General features: G+C 50.9%; 5 protein-coding genes and 1 non-coding gene across 6 annotated transcripts; 2 read left to right on the top strand and 4 right to left on the bottom strand.

The window, feature by feature from the left end:
• The first annotated feature begins 952 nt into the window (after positions 1 to 952).
• Positions 953 to 2568, top strand: ASPACDRAFT_127792 (uncharacterized protein). Its single transcript, XM_020197065.1, has 3 exons — positions 953 to 978; positions 1030 to 1516; positions 1580 to 2568. The coding sequence occupies exons 2-3, from the start codon at positions 1109 to 1111 to the stop codon at positions 2402 to 2404; spliced, it is 1233 nt and encodes a 410-aa protein (XP_020051224.1). The 5' UTR covers positions 953 to 978; positions 1030 to 1108; the 3' UTR covers positions 2405 to 2568.
• A 1058-nt stretch (positions 2569 to 3626) lies between these two features.
• Positions 3627 to 6155, bottom strand: ASPACDRAFT_82353 (putative MFS monosaccharide transporter). Its single transcript, XM_020206073.1, has 9 exons — positions 5895 to 6155; positions 5792 to 5844; positions 5469 to 5741; positions 5325 to 5402; positions 4873 to 5268; positions 4762 to 4824; positions 4427 to 4709; positions 4292 to 4377; positions 3627 to 4240 (listed from the first exon to the last, which is right to left on the bottom strand). The coding sequence occupies exons 1-9, from the start codon at positions 6037 to 6039 to the stop codon at positions 3905 to 3907; spliced, it is 1713 nt and encodes a 570-aa protein (XP_020051223.1). The 5' UTR covers positions 6040 to 6155; the 3' UTR covers positions 3627 to 3904.
• Positions 6156 to 7814: 1659 nt separating this feature from the next.
• Positions 7815 to 7895, bottom strand: ASPACDRAFT_t310. The gene has a single exon. It is a non-coding gene; the product is annotated as a tRNA-Ser (tRNA).
• ASPACDRAFT_127782 (Zn(II)2Cys6 transcription factor) lies at positions 7876 to 10409 on the bottom strand. Its single transcript, XM_020197064.1, has 4 exons — positions 9549 to 10409; positions 8798 to 9496; positions 8265 to 8743; positions 7876 to 8195 (listed from the first exon to the last, which is right to left on the bottom strand). The coding sequence occupies exons 1-4, from the start codon at positions 10286 to 10288 to the stop codon at positions 7948 to 7950; spliced, it is 2166 nt and encodes a 721-aa protein (XP_020051222.1). The 5' UTR covers positions 10289 to 10409; the 3' UTR covers positions 7876 to 7947.
• Positions 10410 to 11527: 1118 nt separating this feature from the next.
• Positions 11528 to 13544, bottom strand: ASPACDRAFT_1883797 (uncharacterized protein). Its single transcript, XM_020198347.1, has 3 exons — positions 12776 to 13544; positions 12635 to 12727; positions 11528 to 12579 (listed from the first exon to the last, which is right to left on the bottom strand). The coding sequence occupies exons 1-3, from the start codon at positions 13044 to 13046 to the stop codon at positions 11672 to 11674; spliced, it is 1272 nt and encodes a 423-aa protein (XP_020051221.1). The 5' UTR covers positions 13047 to 13544; the 3' UTR covers positions 11528 to 11671.
• Positions 13545 to 14126: 582 nt separating this feature from the next.
• On the top strand, positions 14127 to 16661 carry ASPACDRAFT_1883796 (uncharacterized protein). Its single transcript, XM_020198346.1, has 7 exons — positions 14127 to 14369; positions 14405 to 14625; positions 14790 to 15196; positions 15237 to 15402; positions 15454 to 15692; positions 15957 to 16313; positions 16388 to 16661. The coding sequence occupies exons 1-7, from the start codon at positions 14246 to 14248 to the stop codon at positions 16641 to 16643; spliced, it is 1770 nt and encodes a 589-aa protein (XP_020051220.1). The 5' UTR covers positions 14127 to 14245; the 3' UTR covers positions 16644 to 16661.
• The last annotated feature ends 50 nt before the right edge of the window (positions 16662 to 16711 follow it).

The following is a 16711-nucleotide window of genomic DNA, read 5'->3' as shown; positions in this document are numbered from 1 at the left end:
AGCCAGCGTCTCGAAATTCAATGGCCTGATGGCGAATCATCGCAGGAGGGTTCAGGATCCGTGCCTGCTCGTGAACCATCTAGAACGTCTGCCCGGCCGCGCGGCTGCAGCGCTACGCTATCTGCCAAATGCTGCACTCTACGTCGTTGATAGCCACCACCGAGCCTCGGCAACCCCGGGAATTATTCTGATTCCAAAGCTTTCCACATGCAGTCACAAGATCATCCCCAATCAGGAATGCAGAATGGCATCGGACCCCTTCTACTAGTGACAGAGGTAAGATATCGTCATCATGCGGCCGGAGCCGACTGCTCCCAACGGCGACAGTCCATCCCGAGTTCCGTATGAGTCCCGTATCCACATCGGGCCGACGTCACAATTGGATCAAAAGCGAGATTTCGCCGGGCCAGCCCTGACTCGGCGCCCCACCCAAATACTGATCGCCAACTTTTAAGTTGGTCTGCACACCTCTGGTTGGCTGGGAGGTGGCCCGGCGTATGGTCTTTATCCGGACTGCTCTCCTCCGTTCTCTACAAGTACACACCCCCCGGCGGGAAGGAGGAAGATGTCATGATGGGGTCAAATCCTTCTTCGGTCTGCTTGCGTGGGATAAGTGCGCAAGGGCCTCTGCCCCTCAACCTTCTCTTTGGAGTTGGAGAGAGTTATATAACACTGCGGAGGTTTCTATGTCCGTCCCTGCTGTCAGAAGCCATTCTTGCATTAATTCTAACCCCCAAAGTCTACCCCGCGCACTAAATCACAATGAAGGAGGCCCAGGGAGCTTGTGCCCCAACTGCACCTGTCTTGAAGGGTAAGCGCCTTTGTCAGCGGTAATTGGTCATTGGTCCTGGTATTCACACACAGCAGATACCCCAGATAAGGTATCGCAAGAGATTCAGCGCATTGCGCAGATGTTCACCATCGATGGAGACTCTCTCCGGCGCATTACTGATCACTTTGTTCAGGAGCTTGAGAAAGGTCTGTGGTTGCTTTAACTGTATCGCGTGTCTACTTACTGACCCAGGGCAGGCCTCAGCAATGAAGACAGCGATATTGTATGAGATCGTTTCTCCTCACCATGCATCCTGCCACTAACGGTATTTAGCCTATGAACGTGACGTGGGTGATGAATCAGCCGTCCGGGTACGAGACAGGCTCATATCTCACTGTGGATATGGGCGGTACGAACCTTCGCGTCTGCAACGTGACCTTGACCGAGGAGAAAGGGGGATGCGAATTGACACAGCATAAATTCAAACTCCCCAAGCACATGAGACACTGCACAGCAGACGAGCTCTGGACCTTCATCGCCGACCGCATCGAAGACTTCATTCAAGAGCAACATCTCACACCACCCGAGTCGGAGAAACTGCCCCTAGCCTTCACGTTCTCTTACCCCGTCACGCAAGACAACATCCGACATGGCGTCCTCCAACGCTGGACAAAGGGGTGGGATATCTCAGGTGTTGAGGGTCACGACGTGGTAGCACAGTTGGAGCAGGCTCTAGAGCGAAGGGTATGCGGGTCACAATCATTGTTGTACACGCCGAAGCAACCTCTCTTACTGACAGCTGAACAGAAGATCCCCGTACGGGTGGTAGCGCTAGTCAACGACACGACCGGAGCACTAATTGCATCCGCCTACAAGGACCCCGACGTAAAGATCGGCAGCATTTTGGGGACTGGCTGCAACGCCGCGTACATGGAGAAAAGCGGCCGCATCCCGAAGATCGCCTCCCATAACCTTCCCCCCGATCAGCTTGTCGGCATCAACACCGAATACGGCGCCTTTGACAACAGCCACAAAGTCCTCCCGCGATGCATGTTCGACCTCGAGATCGACCGCGCCTCCCCGCGACCGGGACAGCAGACCTACGAAAAGATGGTCGCAGGCTTGTACACCGGGGAACTTTTCCGATTAATCATCGTACACCTGCACGAGACAGTAGGCTTTTTGAATGGTTGCGATCTTCAGAACATCCGTGACATCCATGCGTTGGAGTCTTCGTGCCTGTCGCGCATGGAGGAGGAAAATGCCGTTGCGGAAAGTGAAATGACCGAGACCCGCGCCATGCTCAAGCAGGAGTTCGGGATAGAACCCACGCTTCAGGAGCTGAAGACCTGCTGTATGCTGGCGGAGATCGTATGCACGCGAGCGGCCCGGCTCTACGCCTGCGGCATTGCCGCCATCTGCAAGAAGGAGGGGGTCACGCGGGGGCGTGTCGGCGTGGACGGGTCGGCGTTCAGCAAGAACTACCAGTTCAAGGAGCGGGCCGCTGCGGCTTTGCGGGAGATCCTGGAGTGGCCGGCGGAGGAGGAGGATTTGATCACCTTTGTTCCGGCGGAGGATGGCTCGGGGATCGGGGCTGCTTTGATCGCGGCGCTGACGGTGGGAAGCAAATAGGGTGTTTCACGATCGATGAATCTACACGATGTCATATCATCTTATTTCAGCAGTATACTTGAGCGTTATTAGCATAGCATGCAGATTTTTTTAGCCAGAAGAATTATTCCAAGTATTTACACTCAGGTCCACCTTAGGTACTGCATCTGTGTCAATGGTTCTCCATCATATCAAGCATATGCTTAAAGAACGCTACAGGATCTCCCCAAGCGTCTTGTCTATCCCACATCCCAAAAACGAAAAAAAAGGAAAAAAAAGAAAGTCAGACGGAATCCTCAGTGCGTATCCCTTTGCCTCAGCACTGAGCACATATCTATCCTTTCCTCAAACTACAGTGACTCAACCTACTCTACGTCAAAATAGTACTCTCCCCAGTCGACCGACAGTAGATCCTGTCACTAGTAGCAACCACCTTCCAGAAGCCCTTGCGCTTCTTTTCCCCGCAGGGACCCATAGCCTGCAAGCTTAAGGACAATTTGTCCATGTCGATGCTCCACCCCGTTCTCCCGCGCTGATTCCATCAATCGGCTGTCCAGCGGTACTGTACCACCCAAGCGCGAATTCAAGCTCATACACTTCGACGGGATACAGTTGCTCGTCCTACTCACATAATAACATAATAACTAACCTACTTACTGAATTTGACCATAGCAGGGCTAGCCATTACTCAGGTCCTAGTCTCAGCGACTCACAGAGCAAGAGTAATGCCGAGCCGCAATCACAACCGAAGGAGTAGACCTAACAGTGATACAGCACAGCTGATTATTCCCAGATTACCTAGACTGTCACTGGAGGTATAAAGTAGAAGCAAAAGCGCACGCGATGCGGGGAGCGGGAGCTCCAATAGTCCCAATAACGTAATCGAGCTGAGTGGTGGGGTTTGCGCCAGGAGTCAAAGACCTGGAAGTAACTTACCTGTACTGGACGTATTCGATGCACGGCTTGCCCTACCTTTGCCCTACCTAGTGCACAGTGGTGAAGGCGATTTGAGTACACCATCAATTCATGGATCGACATCGGACTTAACCTGTAAGACCGACAGCGTTGAAACCTTGGGGGTTTCTCCGCATGGCGGTTACACCCGCCGCCCACGGGGGAACATGGAACCCACGATCAAGCCGCTGACGAGCATTGGCCTCAGGCTCAACCGTGAAGACTCCAAGTTCAAGCCTCAGACTACGGAGTACCTCTCTAGGAATGGCTCTATGACTAATCCTTGTTTGAATAAGTTATTAACTCTCGGGTGTGCATTAATTTATGACTAAGGTATGTACTATGACCCCGGCCCTCAATTCCGGCTAAATACATCCCTCGATTTAGCCTCCCGAGAGACCCTGCACGACCCAGTCAGCCTGGACCGCTCGTCTTCTGCCCCAATGCAGCCGCCTCACGGGATCAGCAAGCCCTCTCCGGCAAAAGGAAGGATAATAGATTGCATGGGCTGCGTCTACCGACGCCATCCCGTGTACCGGACTGCACCGGCACCATGCAACTGCCGGCTTACGCTTCGGTAGTGTGTGGTGGCACGGGAGCGTCGTCCAGATGCACCGTCTTGGTGGTCATCTTCTCGGCGGATGCATCCATCTCACCATGGAGCAAGGCTGTCAGACCAATGTCGCGGTCGATCTGCTGGCGGAGGGCCTCGTCTTCGGCCGCCATGCCCTCCGATCCGAACACTTCGTCCATCTCCTCGAGGGTGCGGCCTTTGGTCTCGGGGACGAAGAACAGGACGTAGAGAAATCCGATCACCGTCAGGCAGCCGAAGAAGATAAAGGTTCCATAGGCGGATCGTGCAATAAAAGGGGAGGTTGCCAAGCCGACGCCAAAGTTGTTGAGCTATCAGGAATTAGCCGAGCTCTTGTTAAAATGATCAAGGTCTATACATACCCAGTTGCTACTACCGCCGAGACTGACTCCCTTGGCACGCATGCTGAGCGGGAAGACCTCTGATACCACAATCCAAGCACAGGGACCTAGTTGGCTGTTAGTATTGCGCTCATTGTATCAGAGACTCAAACGGACCCCATGAATAGGCAAAGTTGATGATGAAAATCCACACAAATGCCACGGTCGCCCAGCCCGCACTCCGGTGACTCCCAAACTCTCCTTGGTACGTAGCGATAAGTCCGGCACAGATGAAGTGGCAGATCGCCATGCCTGCAGCACCAGCCAATAGGATCTTCTTGCGACCGATGTTGTCCACCCAAAGCACTGCAGGAATGGTGAAGACAAATTCGAAGATACCAGCAACGCCAGTTGCGAGGAGGTTGGTAGTGTTCCCGCCGAGTTCGAGTTCTTTGAAGATCTGAACAACACAGTTAGTCATATGGATTCCTATCTTCGGCAGAAATACTTGCCTGGGGCGCAAAGTAATTAATCGCATTGATGCCGTTCCATTGTTGGAATGTCATCACAAGACACTAGATCACAATTAGCCTCGCTCGTGGTACGCAAGGGGTCAACCGTACTGCAACAGTGGTCCGCTTGAAGAGTGACTTGTCCGTGACCAACGAAGCATAATCCTTCACACCAATCATGAAGCGACTCTTGAACGAATCATCCTGGTACTGAGGGTACTTTCTCCTCGAAGTCTCTTGCTCGAACATCTTCAAGGACTTGATTTCGAGGTACTCAATGCGGACGAGAATGTCATCGGTTGAGGCATCGCGCAAGCGGGCCAAGGTGCTCAGGCACTCCTCTTCGCGGCCAGTATTCATAAGGTGTCGTGGTGATTGAGGCATGAAGAAGACCATGCCGAACGCTAAGATAATGGCTGGCAAGACTTGGATGCAGACCGGCACCTCCCAGGCCGCTTTAGACTGGCCATCGCCGGTACCACCAATGTAATTGGTACCATAGCAGATCTGTTCCTGTCATTAGCACTGAATATGAGCCATGAAAGAGTATGGCTTGCACCTACCCAGAAGCTGACCATGATACCGAAGGTGATCGACAGTTGCTGCACAGCAACAAGAGAGCCGCGGATTTCGGGAGGTGCCTGCTCCAGTCAGTTCTCAGAAGCCAGCGAATATGGCTCAGTCATCATGCTCAACGTATAACCTACCAGTTCAGCGTTGTACAGTGGCACAATCATACTCAGACTACCCACTCCCAGACCGGTCACAAAACGGCCACCGAACACGTAGCTTGGGTCCTTGGTGCATGCCTGCACAATGACACCAGCACAAAACACGATCACAGCCACAACAACCGTAAGCCGACGGCCCAGCGAGTCCGCGAGATATCCGTTAGCCAGAGTACCGACCCAGGCACCCAATTCCAAAATCGACGTGAGCATGCCTTGAGCAGTACCGGTCTGTTCTGCATAGTGTTGGGTCTGTATCCGTCAGAACGTGTCACGCCATGGGTATTATAGTTAGTGCGTACCGCGAGAATGAACGAGTTCATCGTAAGAATGCCCGAGAACATGCCCTGGTTATCTGAGAAAAACGTGAGCATCTCCACAAGCGACTCCAGTCGAAGCACTTACAGCCATAGACGAAACCACCAAGCGACGCAAACAATGCAATCGAAAAGGTCTTCTTGCTGCTGAGCAGGCCGCGCCATCCTACGCGGTTGCCCGCGAGCTCGGCGCGCTTGCCTGAGATAGCCTCAGCGCCCACACCAACAGCCATCGCGTCTTGTTATGTGGTCGTGAAGTGAAGGCTGTCTATTGCGATGAGAAAAAAAGTCAAGACAGACAGCACGCAGATGCAAAATACCCCCGGATATGGTATGAGGAGAAGCTGGGTGATCGGCAAGCGGGGAAGAGAGGGGGCGTGGACTTTATAAATCGATCTGCGAGCCTGTACACTACATGGGGAGTCACGTCTTTCATAATCATGTCTGTTTCGCTGTCTGCATGTTCCCTGCTAATACGTTGCCGGTAAGCGTATGCTTCTGGATAGATGCAGCGTCACCGCATGTCATGCGATTCCCTCGTGGCCGGGTATATCGAGGCTTGATTGGGTCCAGCATTTAGCCTGACTTTCGGTCGGGTCTCGACGGCTGTCTCCGAGTGCCACTCGAAACAAGGCATCTGCAGTTCATTTCCTAATCCGTACGGGTTGGCAAACCCCATGGGGGTGTTTGTAGTCGGGCGGGTTTGGTTTGGTTCTCGGCCTAACCCCGGACAGCCGGGATAGCCGGAAGGGAGTTCATCCGCTTGCGTCTGGGGTCAAGCTTTTCGTGTAGGACAGGGTTTCAACAAGCTCAAGCCTTCAGGCTTATTCGGCGGCGTGGCAGTTGCAATTAGGCCTCAGAGAATTTGGCGGCTAATGGAGCCAGGAAAGGAGGGATAGAATGTCTAGGCGGGGAATCTCGCCAGGTGGCTAGGTCGGGGAGAGCAAATGAGGGGAAAATGCGGAGCAGCTAAACTCGGACGTCAATCGCATTTAGCCGGAAATGCCCAGTTGGACAATAATCAGCCCACAGAATTCGGCCCCAGTTTCTGAGCTATAGCGGTTAGTGAGTGAAGGGTCCCCATCAAATCTCATTGCATTCATGATCGGCTTCCGGTTCTCCGCATTATGATCTGGTAGAATGGAGGCGACAGCACGTGGTGTATCTGGCACATGGTGCCGGTCTGCCACAAGTGCATAATCTCACCCCTCGAATCGTTCGCAACCGGTCAATATTGACTCATGACCGAATATTTCCGCAGCTTCCGGGCTTGCGAGTAACAGCCAAGACCTGTTCGGGATGAGGATTAGGCTGTGTGCGTGCCGTGCCTATAGGGCGCGTCGATTGCGCATGCCGAGTCTTGCAGCGCGGTGTTGGGGCCGCCATATCCGAACTATATTCTCTTGCCGATTCATCCAGAAGCTTCTCTCGGTCGGACTTGACGAAAAGGTCATTTCTTGTCTGAGGACTCGGGAACTGCATGCCTGCTTGACAGCATGGCCGCGTCTGTAGTATTTCGCGAACTCGTAGATGGAGAAGAGCAAGCGGAAAGCCTAGCGCTGGCAGAAAGGGAGGCCTTCCCCGTGGGGCTCCACAGCCACTTCCGATAGAAACTATACACTGCATTATGTGCTAATCACTCGGCGGGCAATGGAAACTATTCGACCAAGAAGAGGTATGGACTGAGCGATAATGTAGATGATGTCATGATTCTGGAGATTGATTTTGTCAACAACGTTCGCGCGTTGAGCTTAAAATCATGGTTCAGCTAGGTGAAGTGCCGCTTGCTACGGTATATACTCAACAAGCGGGTAACAGACAATATTGCCATAACGCGCATAATTTGCTGTCACGCCGTAGTGAGTATTTATCCAATTGAAATTCAATGACAATGATAGATAGGCATTTTTAAGCGCCAATAGAGCAATTCAAAGATCAAAACGCCATGAGATGACGAGAGTTGGGGAGAGGGCCGCGAAAAGAGGAGCGGAAAAAAAACCAAAAGAAACGACACCTGTGAGATTCGAACTCACGCGGGCGAACCCACTGGCTTAGCAGGCCAGCACCTTAACCACTCGGTCAAAGTGTCTAATTGTCGGAAGTGTTGAATCAACTTGTTAATGGATAGTGACACAACTAAGCTACCGTCTCTCGAGAATCTCCTTGACATGCCTCGGCAGGTAGTAATTTCTACTCAGCCCGGCCCACAGTGCTGCCTCCAGCTGAACAAGTCCGAGCCCAACCACCGAGGAACTCTTACTCTGATTTCGCAGTGCGTCCCGCCAGAGGTCTATAAGACGTTTGGCGCGAAGAGCGTGGTCTTTCGTCGGTGCCTGCACTAGAAGAAGGATCAGGAAATTCGAGACGGTCGCAAAGCCGATACGGGACCCTTCATTGTCAGCTCTGTTGCTGTTCTTGGAGTTGACTAACAATGACATAATGTTAGGGTATAACATACATGAGTACTGAAAACCTGACATATCCCCGTAGCTAACTCGCATAACCGTACGGAGCATCTTTGCTGCACAACTTTCGGCCGCTTGGAGCACCGCGCTGCCACTTCCATTCCCATCTGACAAATCAATCGCTAACGATGGCTCAAATTCGTCCATCTCAAATAGTTGGTTAATGAGGTCGTCGAATTGACCAGCGAAACCAGGTATCTCGTGGGTTTCTTCATACAAGGGTGGCGGAGTGGCAGAGCGGACCATCGGCCGCAGTAAGGCGCGAAAAATGAAAACCTCTAAGAGGATGCAGGCGAAACGAAGACAGCTGACTTGTAATGCGATGCTCTCCATTGTGAGGGTATGACGACTCTGCTGGCGTGGAGTTGCTGGCAAGAGCTCAGCCCATTCTTTCAGCTTCTGGAGAAGAGGACGGGCGATTTCGAGCGTTGCGTGAAAATCAGAGCATAAACGCTGTGCTGACCTGAGCGCGCTACACAGAGATAACGATCAGCATTCAAGTCGTCCACAATTTAGAATGACCTACTATAAAGACTGTTGCAGTTCATCCGCGATGCGAGACAGGCGAATGAAATGCTGGAACGGCCGAGCATACCAAACCTCATGCGAAGAGTTGCCGTCGTTTGACGCGGACTGTGAGGCATCACGAAGACTATCCGAAACTGAGAAATCCTCATCCTCCGAGTCAGTTACGTCCCATTCATCGTTTCTGATGTAAGGAGGGCGCCCCATAAGTAAGCTGCGCCATTTGTCTTCAGCGTATATAGCCCACCATAACCGACGACGTATTCTCCGCTCCCACGCAGGCAAACCCATCGGTCGGCATTCCAACTGAAGTCCAAGCGATGTTGCAATGCCCACAAGCATACCGACAAAAGACCAAACCGACACACTGTCAGCCACCGCGCTCTCCGTTGCACTGACTGGTCGCTGAAGATAGAGAATCCCTGCTTGTAATGTAACTAAGCGAGGATTGTGACCTTCCTGCAAGACGAGTGCCAGGACCATGCGCCATAGTCGCTCAGTTGAAGGAAGAGAGTATGCGTAGACGAGGCAGAGATAGTTGTCAAACTTGGCGAATGGCAATGCCGATGCGTAGATTGCAGCAAGAAGACAAACAGGTGTTCTCTGAAGCGTACTTGGATCCGGCACAGTACCAGCTGCTGCGAGATCGAATTGCGAGCGGGACAGAACTGGTAGTGCAGGGAACACGAACTTGAAGAAACTGTAGTCTCATCAACAATTGCTGAAATGAACCCATGGATAGCCCAGCTTACAGTATCACCAGCCTCTGGCCACACTCCTGTGAAACAAGGCTATTGAGCTCCTCCCGCGTAAGATTTGAGCCAGGAAATTCCGGGCTCTGTTTTGAGGACTCATAGAGCTGATCGGCGGTTACAAGGAAATGCACTGGAATCTTCTCATCCAGCGGAACACCACCTGCGTTTCGAAAGTGCACTTGGTGGGACAAAAGGAACCCTTTGTCATTGAACTTGCAGTGCCTCAGCAGCCACGGATCTGACTCTCCCGAAGCGCCAATGACTTGGTATGAGAATCCATCCAAACCATCGAGGGTTTGAATGGTTTGGTGTGTATGCCTTTCGACGAAGGGATATGGCGTCTGGGTGCGAGTATCGACAGAGGCCGAAGTAATACCCGTAGGGTCAAGGGTAAATAGATCCAATGGCGGTGAGGTAGTCGACAGATGTGCCGATTGTGATTGCTGAACCGCTGAGACCTGCTCAGGTTGTTTGGAATTGATGGTCGCCACTTGTTGTGTTGGTGATGCGCTCGACCTTGACAGCGCTACACCACGGCGCCGGTGGAGAGGGTAGGCAAAAGAACAAGAATAGCCAGCAGTCAGACACCGCTGGCAGCTGCTGTGACTGTCTGCCTGACATCGTAATTTCTTCCGACGGCATTCGTCACACGGCGGATGTCGCTTTGACCGGTATGGACGGGAGTTGTTCGGTCTACGGCGAACGGCATTGGTCGAATGCGGAGATTCTGGCTCCATGTCACCTAATTTGAGTGCAGTTGAAGGGGAGAGAAACAGAAATCGAAGTGAAGAGCAAAGTAAGTATACGTCGAACTTAATAGCAGGATGAGCGACGTTGGCCGAGAGTTCGGCGAACTTGTCGTTTGATTCGGCTGCCGCTGGAGCGGATCGCCGAATTCTTGGTTCATGTTGTCGGAAGGCGCGGATCTCCCAGTTATTCAGCAATGGCTCCACTCAAGACATAGAAAGAAACTTGACAATTCTCAGCATGAAGGGTTAGAGCTAGCACTATCACTACCATGGGTCGACGACAACCAAGAGCCGAAGACTAATACCTCGGTCTGTTCACTTCATGGATTATAATAAATAGGCAAAATCTATCTCAAGCTCTTATCTCAAGCTCTGCATTCTACTATCTACCAACGGTACCCATTTCCCCGACAGCAGGAACCAAAGCATTGATCGCCTTTCTGTCGCATTAGCCCAGCGCAGTCTCTCTACAATGAGTAAGAGAGATCGAACCATACTTACCATTATACAGGGCAGGAGTAGACGGCTTGCGTCCTTGGTTCTGTCGTACGTAGGTCTTATCCATGTCTCTCTCATTCCTGGTCATGCAAGTTAGCACAGTGTATTTTATATAAACGAGTGACCTACTCATTATTCAATGTTGCTGTGGATGAATAATCATGATATATGGATCTAGTGCTTGTAGCGTTTCGCGAGTGATGGAAGAGGAGACGAAATCTGGCTTTGATGCTGATTGCTTTGTCTCTGAGAGTCATGGTGCGAAGACAACGATAGAAAGGGTGTGATAAGCAAACTTGAGCACTTAGAAGAGGGCGAGGCCAGTTTATATGTCTGATACGATGCTGTCAAAATGCGAAGATTTATCAGATTATGCAGTAGCGCGCTGATAATTTCCAGCAGGGGACGCTACAAGGAGATTTGGGACATTGTCGGCGGACGTGTCGAGCAGAACATGGTTGCCAGATGCAGCAAAGTGCTGTCAACCGAGAAGCACTGATGCTATAGCTTGCTGACATGAATCCTTGCTCCGCCGAAAGCTTTGGCTATGCACCAATTCGCCGAATATTTCCCCTATCGGGTTCTTTGCGTAAGGCGGCCAGATCTCTATTTTGTCTTGAGACCATGAAAAAATGAGCATAATTACAAGGATGCTTTGTCAGAGACTAATCAATAATGACTTGGCACGCTTGATTCCACAGAGCCATCTATACAATCGTAATGTTTTTTCTTGAATTTATAACGGCATCTATCTATATTATTGACAATCATCTCCTATCTTCCCCCATAAATTGGCCAGCTTCACAAGGTTTGACCTCGACAAACATTTCAAGTATGTCCACGCATCCAGGCGGAGCTTAAGTGTAAGTGCCTTCAGAACCTTGTCCTCAAAGCCCAGCCCGCACAAACACCTCGAGCAATAGCGAAGGCCACGGCAGCAGCAGCATACAACACACCTCCAAACACAATAAGGCCCCAGTAATCACCTTGGGCTTGCTGCTGTATCGCCCCTGCAATTGGAATGCCAGTCAGCGTTCCTACACTGGCGATTGTGAATGTTGTCCCGGTCCTCTTGCCCAGGTCTTGCGTCTCACAGATCTGCGATATACAAACAGGTGTGAGGCTGATTGCAGCGCCACTCCAGAAGCCAAAGAAAACTGCATAGCAGATAATGGCAGCAATATTGTCACCAGAAGCAAGCCATAGAGCTAGAGTGAGCGCCGCACACACGAGGGAAGTCAAAACCATCACGTTGAATCTTCCAATTCGATCGGCTATGAGGCCAGGGAGGAAGCGTCCCGGGACGGCGCCTAAATTGAGAAACACAATCAGGGCGTAGGAAAGCGTGTCACTCAGTCCAACGTGAATTGCATACGAGGCAATATAGGTTATCGGAATGAAGACAGCAAACTCCACCAGGAATACTGCTATTGTGGTGGCAGCGTATTTTCCATCCTGCAAGGCGTGTAGATCAATAGATGCGCTAGCCCCTTTGTTGCGAGGGAGGCGTGTTTTCAGCGTGAGACAAGCGACAAGACAAAGGATAGCAGAAAGAAGCGCAATGATTCGAATCGCCCAGGCGAAGCCAATCTTGGGCGCAGCGAAGAGAATGATTAGGGAGAAGATGACTCCTCCTAGGCCACCAGCGGTGCAAGCGATTCCGGTCGCGTAGCCTCTCCGTTTGTCGAACCAGTGCCCCACGCAAGAGACTGCTGGGGTGAAGAGAGTGCACGCGGAAAGCCCGCCTAAAACACTGAAGGAAAGAAATATTTGGTAGTACTCTGGGTGGAGTTAATTGGCTTGGTTTCCTTGTCAAGGGGAGGCAAACAAGTTTACCTTGACTAAAACTCAAGCAGATCAAAGCGGCAACAATCCCAATCGAGCCTGGAATAATGACATAGTTGGGTCCATAGGCGTCGAATATTGGTCCTAGTTGCTACTCAGTACCAGCTTGTCAGAATGATTAGACTGACCTACCAGCTTGCGCTCCAGCAGCGTACAGGAAGAAGCCATATGCCCCGTAGATCCAGCCAATGCTCGACTCAGAGTATTCCACAAGCTGATGCTTACTCGTCCATGCATGCAAGGTCCCCAGACTATTGAGCAGACCCATTGAGGGGATCATGGCGCACCATGCTCCAAGCACAACAGACCAGGCCTCAAACCCTCCCTCAGGGTATGTGTTGTCTAATATCTCCGTGTTCTCGGAAGCTCTCCGGGAAGCGCCGATGCGTAATTTTTCTAACATGGGAATAAGTGATATTGAAGAAAACCTGTTGCCAAGTCCGAGGGTGCAAAGGATGCCTGGCTGGGATACATCATCCTTCGATGGAGGGAATTAGGGATTAAGAAGAGGCCTGGTGGGTGAAATTTGTCCCCATAATGACTTGATTGCATAGTTTGAAGATGGCCACAGTCTGGAATAGTGTTTTTATTTACTGTCTTGGGGATTGGAAATCAATTCTGTGGATTCGGCGAACATCGGCGGAATTGAGCGATAATTGGTCTCGGTCGAGTGGGGCGATTCGTGGTTCGACGGAGGGGATTCTGACTGTCGATGCTGAACGAAGGGAACGCTTACAGAATGCTTCTTATCAGGAGGAGAATTATTGGACCAACGATGATGAAAATCATGACATGAGAATCTCTGTTTCAGAGCAATGGGCGTTCAAGGAGGCTCTCGCATCGTAGAAGATGGCGGGGCGTGTCTTAGGTCGAACAAGAGCAAGAAGAAAGACTTTCGACATTCTGCGGCTCATGAAGCCATCTGGTGATAGTAGGTTAGTTGTCAAATATGGGAAACATGCCGCTAGAACGGACATTATTGATATCAAGGAGGCCGTAGGAAGTGGAGGCGGACGAGGAAAGAGAGTTGTTTCCCCGCCCCCCATGGAGGGCAGGTAAGGCTTGGCCATAACTTCTTCACAGTCAGTAGGCAATTCTTTCCACCTCATCGCTCGGGCTTTTATCTCTTCTGTTAAATTCAGTTTCAGGACAAATTCAGGTGGAATGGGATGTTGGTCATTCTTCCAATGCCACATTCGGCCAGGCTCGTACGATTCATCAAGTAAAGCCAAAGTGACCTGAGTGAATGGACCCTTTACTGGGGTAGTAGAGTTAGCTCTTAAGACAGGGGGAGCCTTCACTTTCTTCCATCCTTCAATTCCCTACTCTTCATCCTCCCTTCTCACTTTCAACTCTCATCTCTCTCTCATCTCTTTCATATCTCCTATATCTACCATCTCCTGACCATTTCCCCTTCATTCTCCTCGATAACTTCCATCACATCCTGTGGCATCACTTGTATGACCATTACACCGTATGGGCACTTTTGGCATATCTCTCACCGGCAGTGAGGCGGGGCTGATTAGCAGCTTACTATAAGGCTTTCTCGCTTTTCTCACTATCACCTTGCTCCTTTTGTCAATATCATCTGAATTTACAAGGATGACTGAAACGGGAACCGCAGGCTGTACAAGCCTAGCTGATCCAGCTTTATCAGACAAGATCGACAGCCTATTTGCTTGCAATGTGGGCGATTATATCGATCTTCCGCAGCTGGTCGTCGTAGGTGATCAGTCCAGCGGCAAAGCTCTGTCCTTGAAGGCCTCACCCGACTGCCATTCCCTCGCGACAGTGGATTGTGCACGCGCTTCGCAACACAGCTCATTTTTCGCCGCGACAAAAGCCTCACAACTAGAAAGATTCATTCCTCTATCATTCCTTCGTCGAATGCGGATTCTGAGAGGGAACGCGAGCTACGGGCATGGGGTGCTGACTTTGAGGGGACCCTAAGCACTACTTCTTTTGCTCGGACCATGAAAGAGGTAAGCACCATTCAAATGATTTTACTAAGGGTTAAGAAAGAGCAACAGCTTGTGGTCACGAAAATGCCGTGATGTTGACCCAAGTATTCGCGACACTGTCTCCCACAACTGCATTCTTGCTGCGAAGGATTAGAATGTGAATAACTTTGCTGATACATTGTTAGGTGCACAAACTCATGGACGTATCAACTGTCGACGAGCCTAATAGACCGACCTTCTCGACACATGTCTTTCGATTGGAGATATGTGGGCCGGACGAGGATCATCTGAGCGTCATCGATGTTCCAGGCATTTTTAAAATAGCTACCCCGGGCAGCACAACCAAAGCAGACATCAGACTTGTCAGGAATATGGTCTTGGGATACATGAAGAACCCACGGTCCATCATGTTGACTGTCGTTGCGGCCAACGTCGATGTGGCAAATCAAGAAATCATCGAGATAGCACGGGACCTAGACCCAGAGGATGATCGGACGCTCGGCGTCTTGACCAAGCCAGATCTGGTTGACAAGGGTGCGAAGCATAAGGTTCTAGACATTGTCGCTGGACGAGAACTCCCTTTGAAGCACGGGTGGATTCTGCTTCGAAATCTGGGGCAGCTGGAGATGGAGCAAGGAGGAGATGGAGCAAGGAATTGTTGATAGAGATTCTGCAGAAGCCGACTTTGAAAAAACTAAGTTGTGGAACACAGTCGCCGCGGACAGGTACGGCATCAGCTCCCTAAAATCGCGCTTGCAGGAAACGGTAACTGAGAATGCGAGAAGAGCATTTCCTCTTGTTAGTTGTGTGAATGGCCACCCTAGATGACCCGTGCTAACAACTTCACAGGTCCGGACTGAGATCAACCAAAAGCTCAAAGAAGCCAAGACAGCGTTGGCGGCGCTGGGTAGTGAGAGAAATACTACCAGCCAGCAACTGAGATATCTCCTGGATGCGATAACCAGGTTCAATGCTGTGACGGCCCAAGCCCTAAGCACACACTATGGTGCGGACAAGAACTTTGACAAATACAAGGAGCTTCGCCTTGCAACTTTGGTTGTCAACCGGGAAGTAACTTTCGCAAGATCGTTCGAGAATGGGGGCACAAATACAGGTTCGAGAAAAGCAGCATCCGTGACGACATCGAGATTCTTTCCCCTAGTGACGGCGGAATTGAGCATATACAGCTCTCTGCTACCACGCGGCCAGAAGCTTCAAGCTCCCACTCTGTGGGGGAAGGAGATTATGATCGCATGGTTCGCGTCCTCCCAGATTCAAGACTCGGATAACTGAGCCCGTCATGGAGCTTGAGGATGTCTTCATGACCAGGAAATAATTGAGAAGCCCTTGAGGCACGGTATCTATGAATGGCTACGAGATGAATATCACAACTCACGAGGGTTTGAACTCAATAATTTCAGCATTACTATGTTGACCAATGTCTTCAACAAGCAGACAATGAAGTGGAAAAGCATTGCGCTGGGCTATCTCAGTGAGATCATCTTTATTGTCCACAACTTCATCATGCGAAATCTGCAGATTTGCTTTGCGGATCGACGAGTCTTTCGCAATTTGCTGCCGTACCTCATGGGCGACTTGCTAGACGTGTATAAGGGCGCCATGGACCATGTGTGGCTTCTCCTATACATTGAGAGGGAGGGCACCCTAAAGACCTTGGACCATTATTTCAACGACCAACTGCAGAAAATGTGAGCCCGTTCTTCGACTAGCGCGCCCATACTTCTTGCACCTTTTGCTGGAGAGCATGCTGACCTTCAGATAGACGCCAGTCTCGGTGGAAGGCCTACGTTGAGCAAAAACAGGTCAACGGAATCCTTCATGTTGGCGACCTCGACTACCGACAGGACATGAGCAACGAGAGCCACACTGTCCAAGACCTGCATGATATCTTAGGGTCATACTACAAGGTCGCGATGAATCGATTTGTGGATAACGTCAGCATGCAAGCGGCCGATTACCATCTGGTGAATGGACTTTGGCTATTTATTTATCTTGGCACAACTTTAATACATTTCTAGTATACCCAATGAAAGCACTATCACACCAAACTTTCCCTAGAGTGACGTCTACCCAATAACCAGGAGCC

The sequence above is a fragment of the Aspergillus aculeatus genome, assembly GCF_001890905.1.
Source record: "Aspergillus aculeatus ATCC 16872 unplaced genomic scaffold ASPACscaffold_23, whole genome shotgun sequence".
NCBI classification, from domain to species: domain Eukaryota; kingdom Fungi; phylum Ascomycota; class Eurotiomycetes; order Eurotiales; family Aspergillaceae; genus Aspergillus; species Aspergillus aculeatus.
Note: the sequence above shows the minus strand (reverse complement) of the source record. Positions and strands in the feature narration are given on the sequence as shown.

What these genes read in the sequence shown, in the direction of transcription:
- ASPACDRAFT_127792 (XM_020197065.1), top strand. Translation starts at nt 1,109, where the DNA reads ATGAACGTGACGTGGGTGATGAATCAGCCGTCCGGGTACGAGACAGGC. An exon ending in AGCAGGCTCTAGAGCGAAGG is followed by an intron (nt 1,517 to 1,579) that starts GTATGCGGGTCA and finishes ACAGCTGAACAG; the next exon opens with AAGATCCCCGTACGGGTGGT.
- ASPACDRAFT_82353 (XM_020206073.1), bottom strand. Translation starts at nt 6,039, where the DNA reads ATGGCTGTTGGTGTGGGCGCTGAGGCTATCTCAGGCAAGCGCGCCGAG. An exon ending in CACTGTACAACGCTGAACTG is followed by an intron (nt 5,403 to 5,468) that starts GTAGGTTATACG and finishes TGACTGGAGCAG; the next exon opens with GCACCTCCCGAAATCCGCGG. An exon ending in CAACTTTGCCTATTCATGGG is followed by an intron (nt 4,378 to 4,426) that starts GTCCGTTTGAGT and finishes ACAGCCAACTAG; the next exon opens with GTCCCTGTGCTTGGATTGTG.
- ASPACDRAFT_127782 (XM_020197064.1), bottom strand. Translation starts at nt 10,288, where the DNA reads ATGGAGCCAGAATCTCCGCATTCGACCAATGCCGTTCGCCGTAGACCG. An exon ending in GGCCAGAGGCTGGTGATACT is followed by an intron (nt 9,497 to 9,548) that starts GTAAGCTGGGCT and finishes ATGAGACTACAG; the next exon opens with TTTCTTCAAGTTCGTGTTCC. An exon ending in GTCAGGTTTTCAGTACTCAT is followed by an intron (nt 8,196 to 8,264) that starts GTATGTTATACC and finishes CTGACAATGAAG; the next exon opens with GGTCCCGTATCGGCTTTGCG.
- ASPACDRAFT_1883797 (XM_020198347.1), bottom strand. Translation starts at nt 13,046, where the DNA reads ATGTTAGAAAAATTACGCATCGGCGCTTCCCGGAGAGCTTCCGAGAAC. An exon ending in CGCTGCTGGAGCGCAAGCTG is followed by an intron (nt 12,728 to 12,775) that starts GTAGGTCAGTCT and finishes AGTAGCAACTAG; the next exon opens with GACCAATATTCGACGCCTAT. An exon ending in CTGCTTGAGTTTTAGTCAAG is followed by an intron (nt 12,580 to 12,634) that starts GTAAACTTGTTT and finishes AACTCCACCCAG; the next exon opens with AGTACTACCAAATATTTCTT.
- ASPACDRAFT_1883796 (XM_020198346.1), top strand. Translation starts at nt 14,246, where the DNA reads ATGACTGAAACGGGAACCGCAGGCTGTACAAGCCTAGCTGATCCAGCT. An exon ending in GAACTCCCTTTGAAGCACGG is followed by an intron (nt 15,197 to 15,236) that starts GTGGATTCTGCT and finishes CTGGAGATGGAG; the next exon opens with CAAGGAGGAGATGGAGCAAG. An exon ending in CGAGAAGAGCATTTCCTCTT is followed by an intron (nt 15,403 to 15,453) that starts GTTAGTTGTGTG and finishes ACAACTTCACAG; the next exon opens with GTCCGGACTGAGATCAACCA.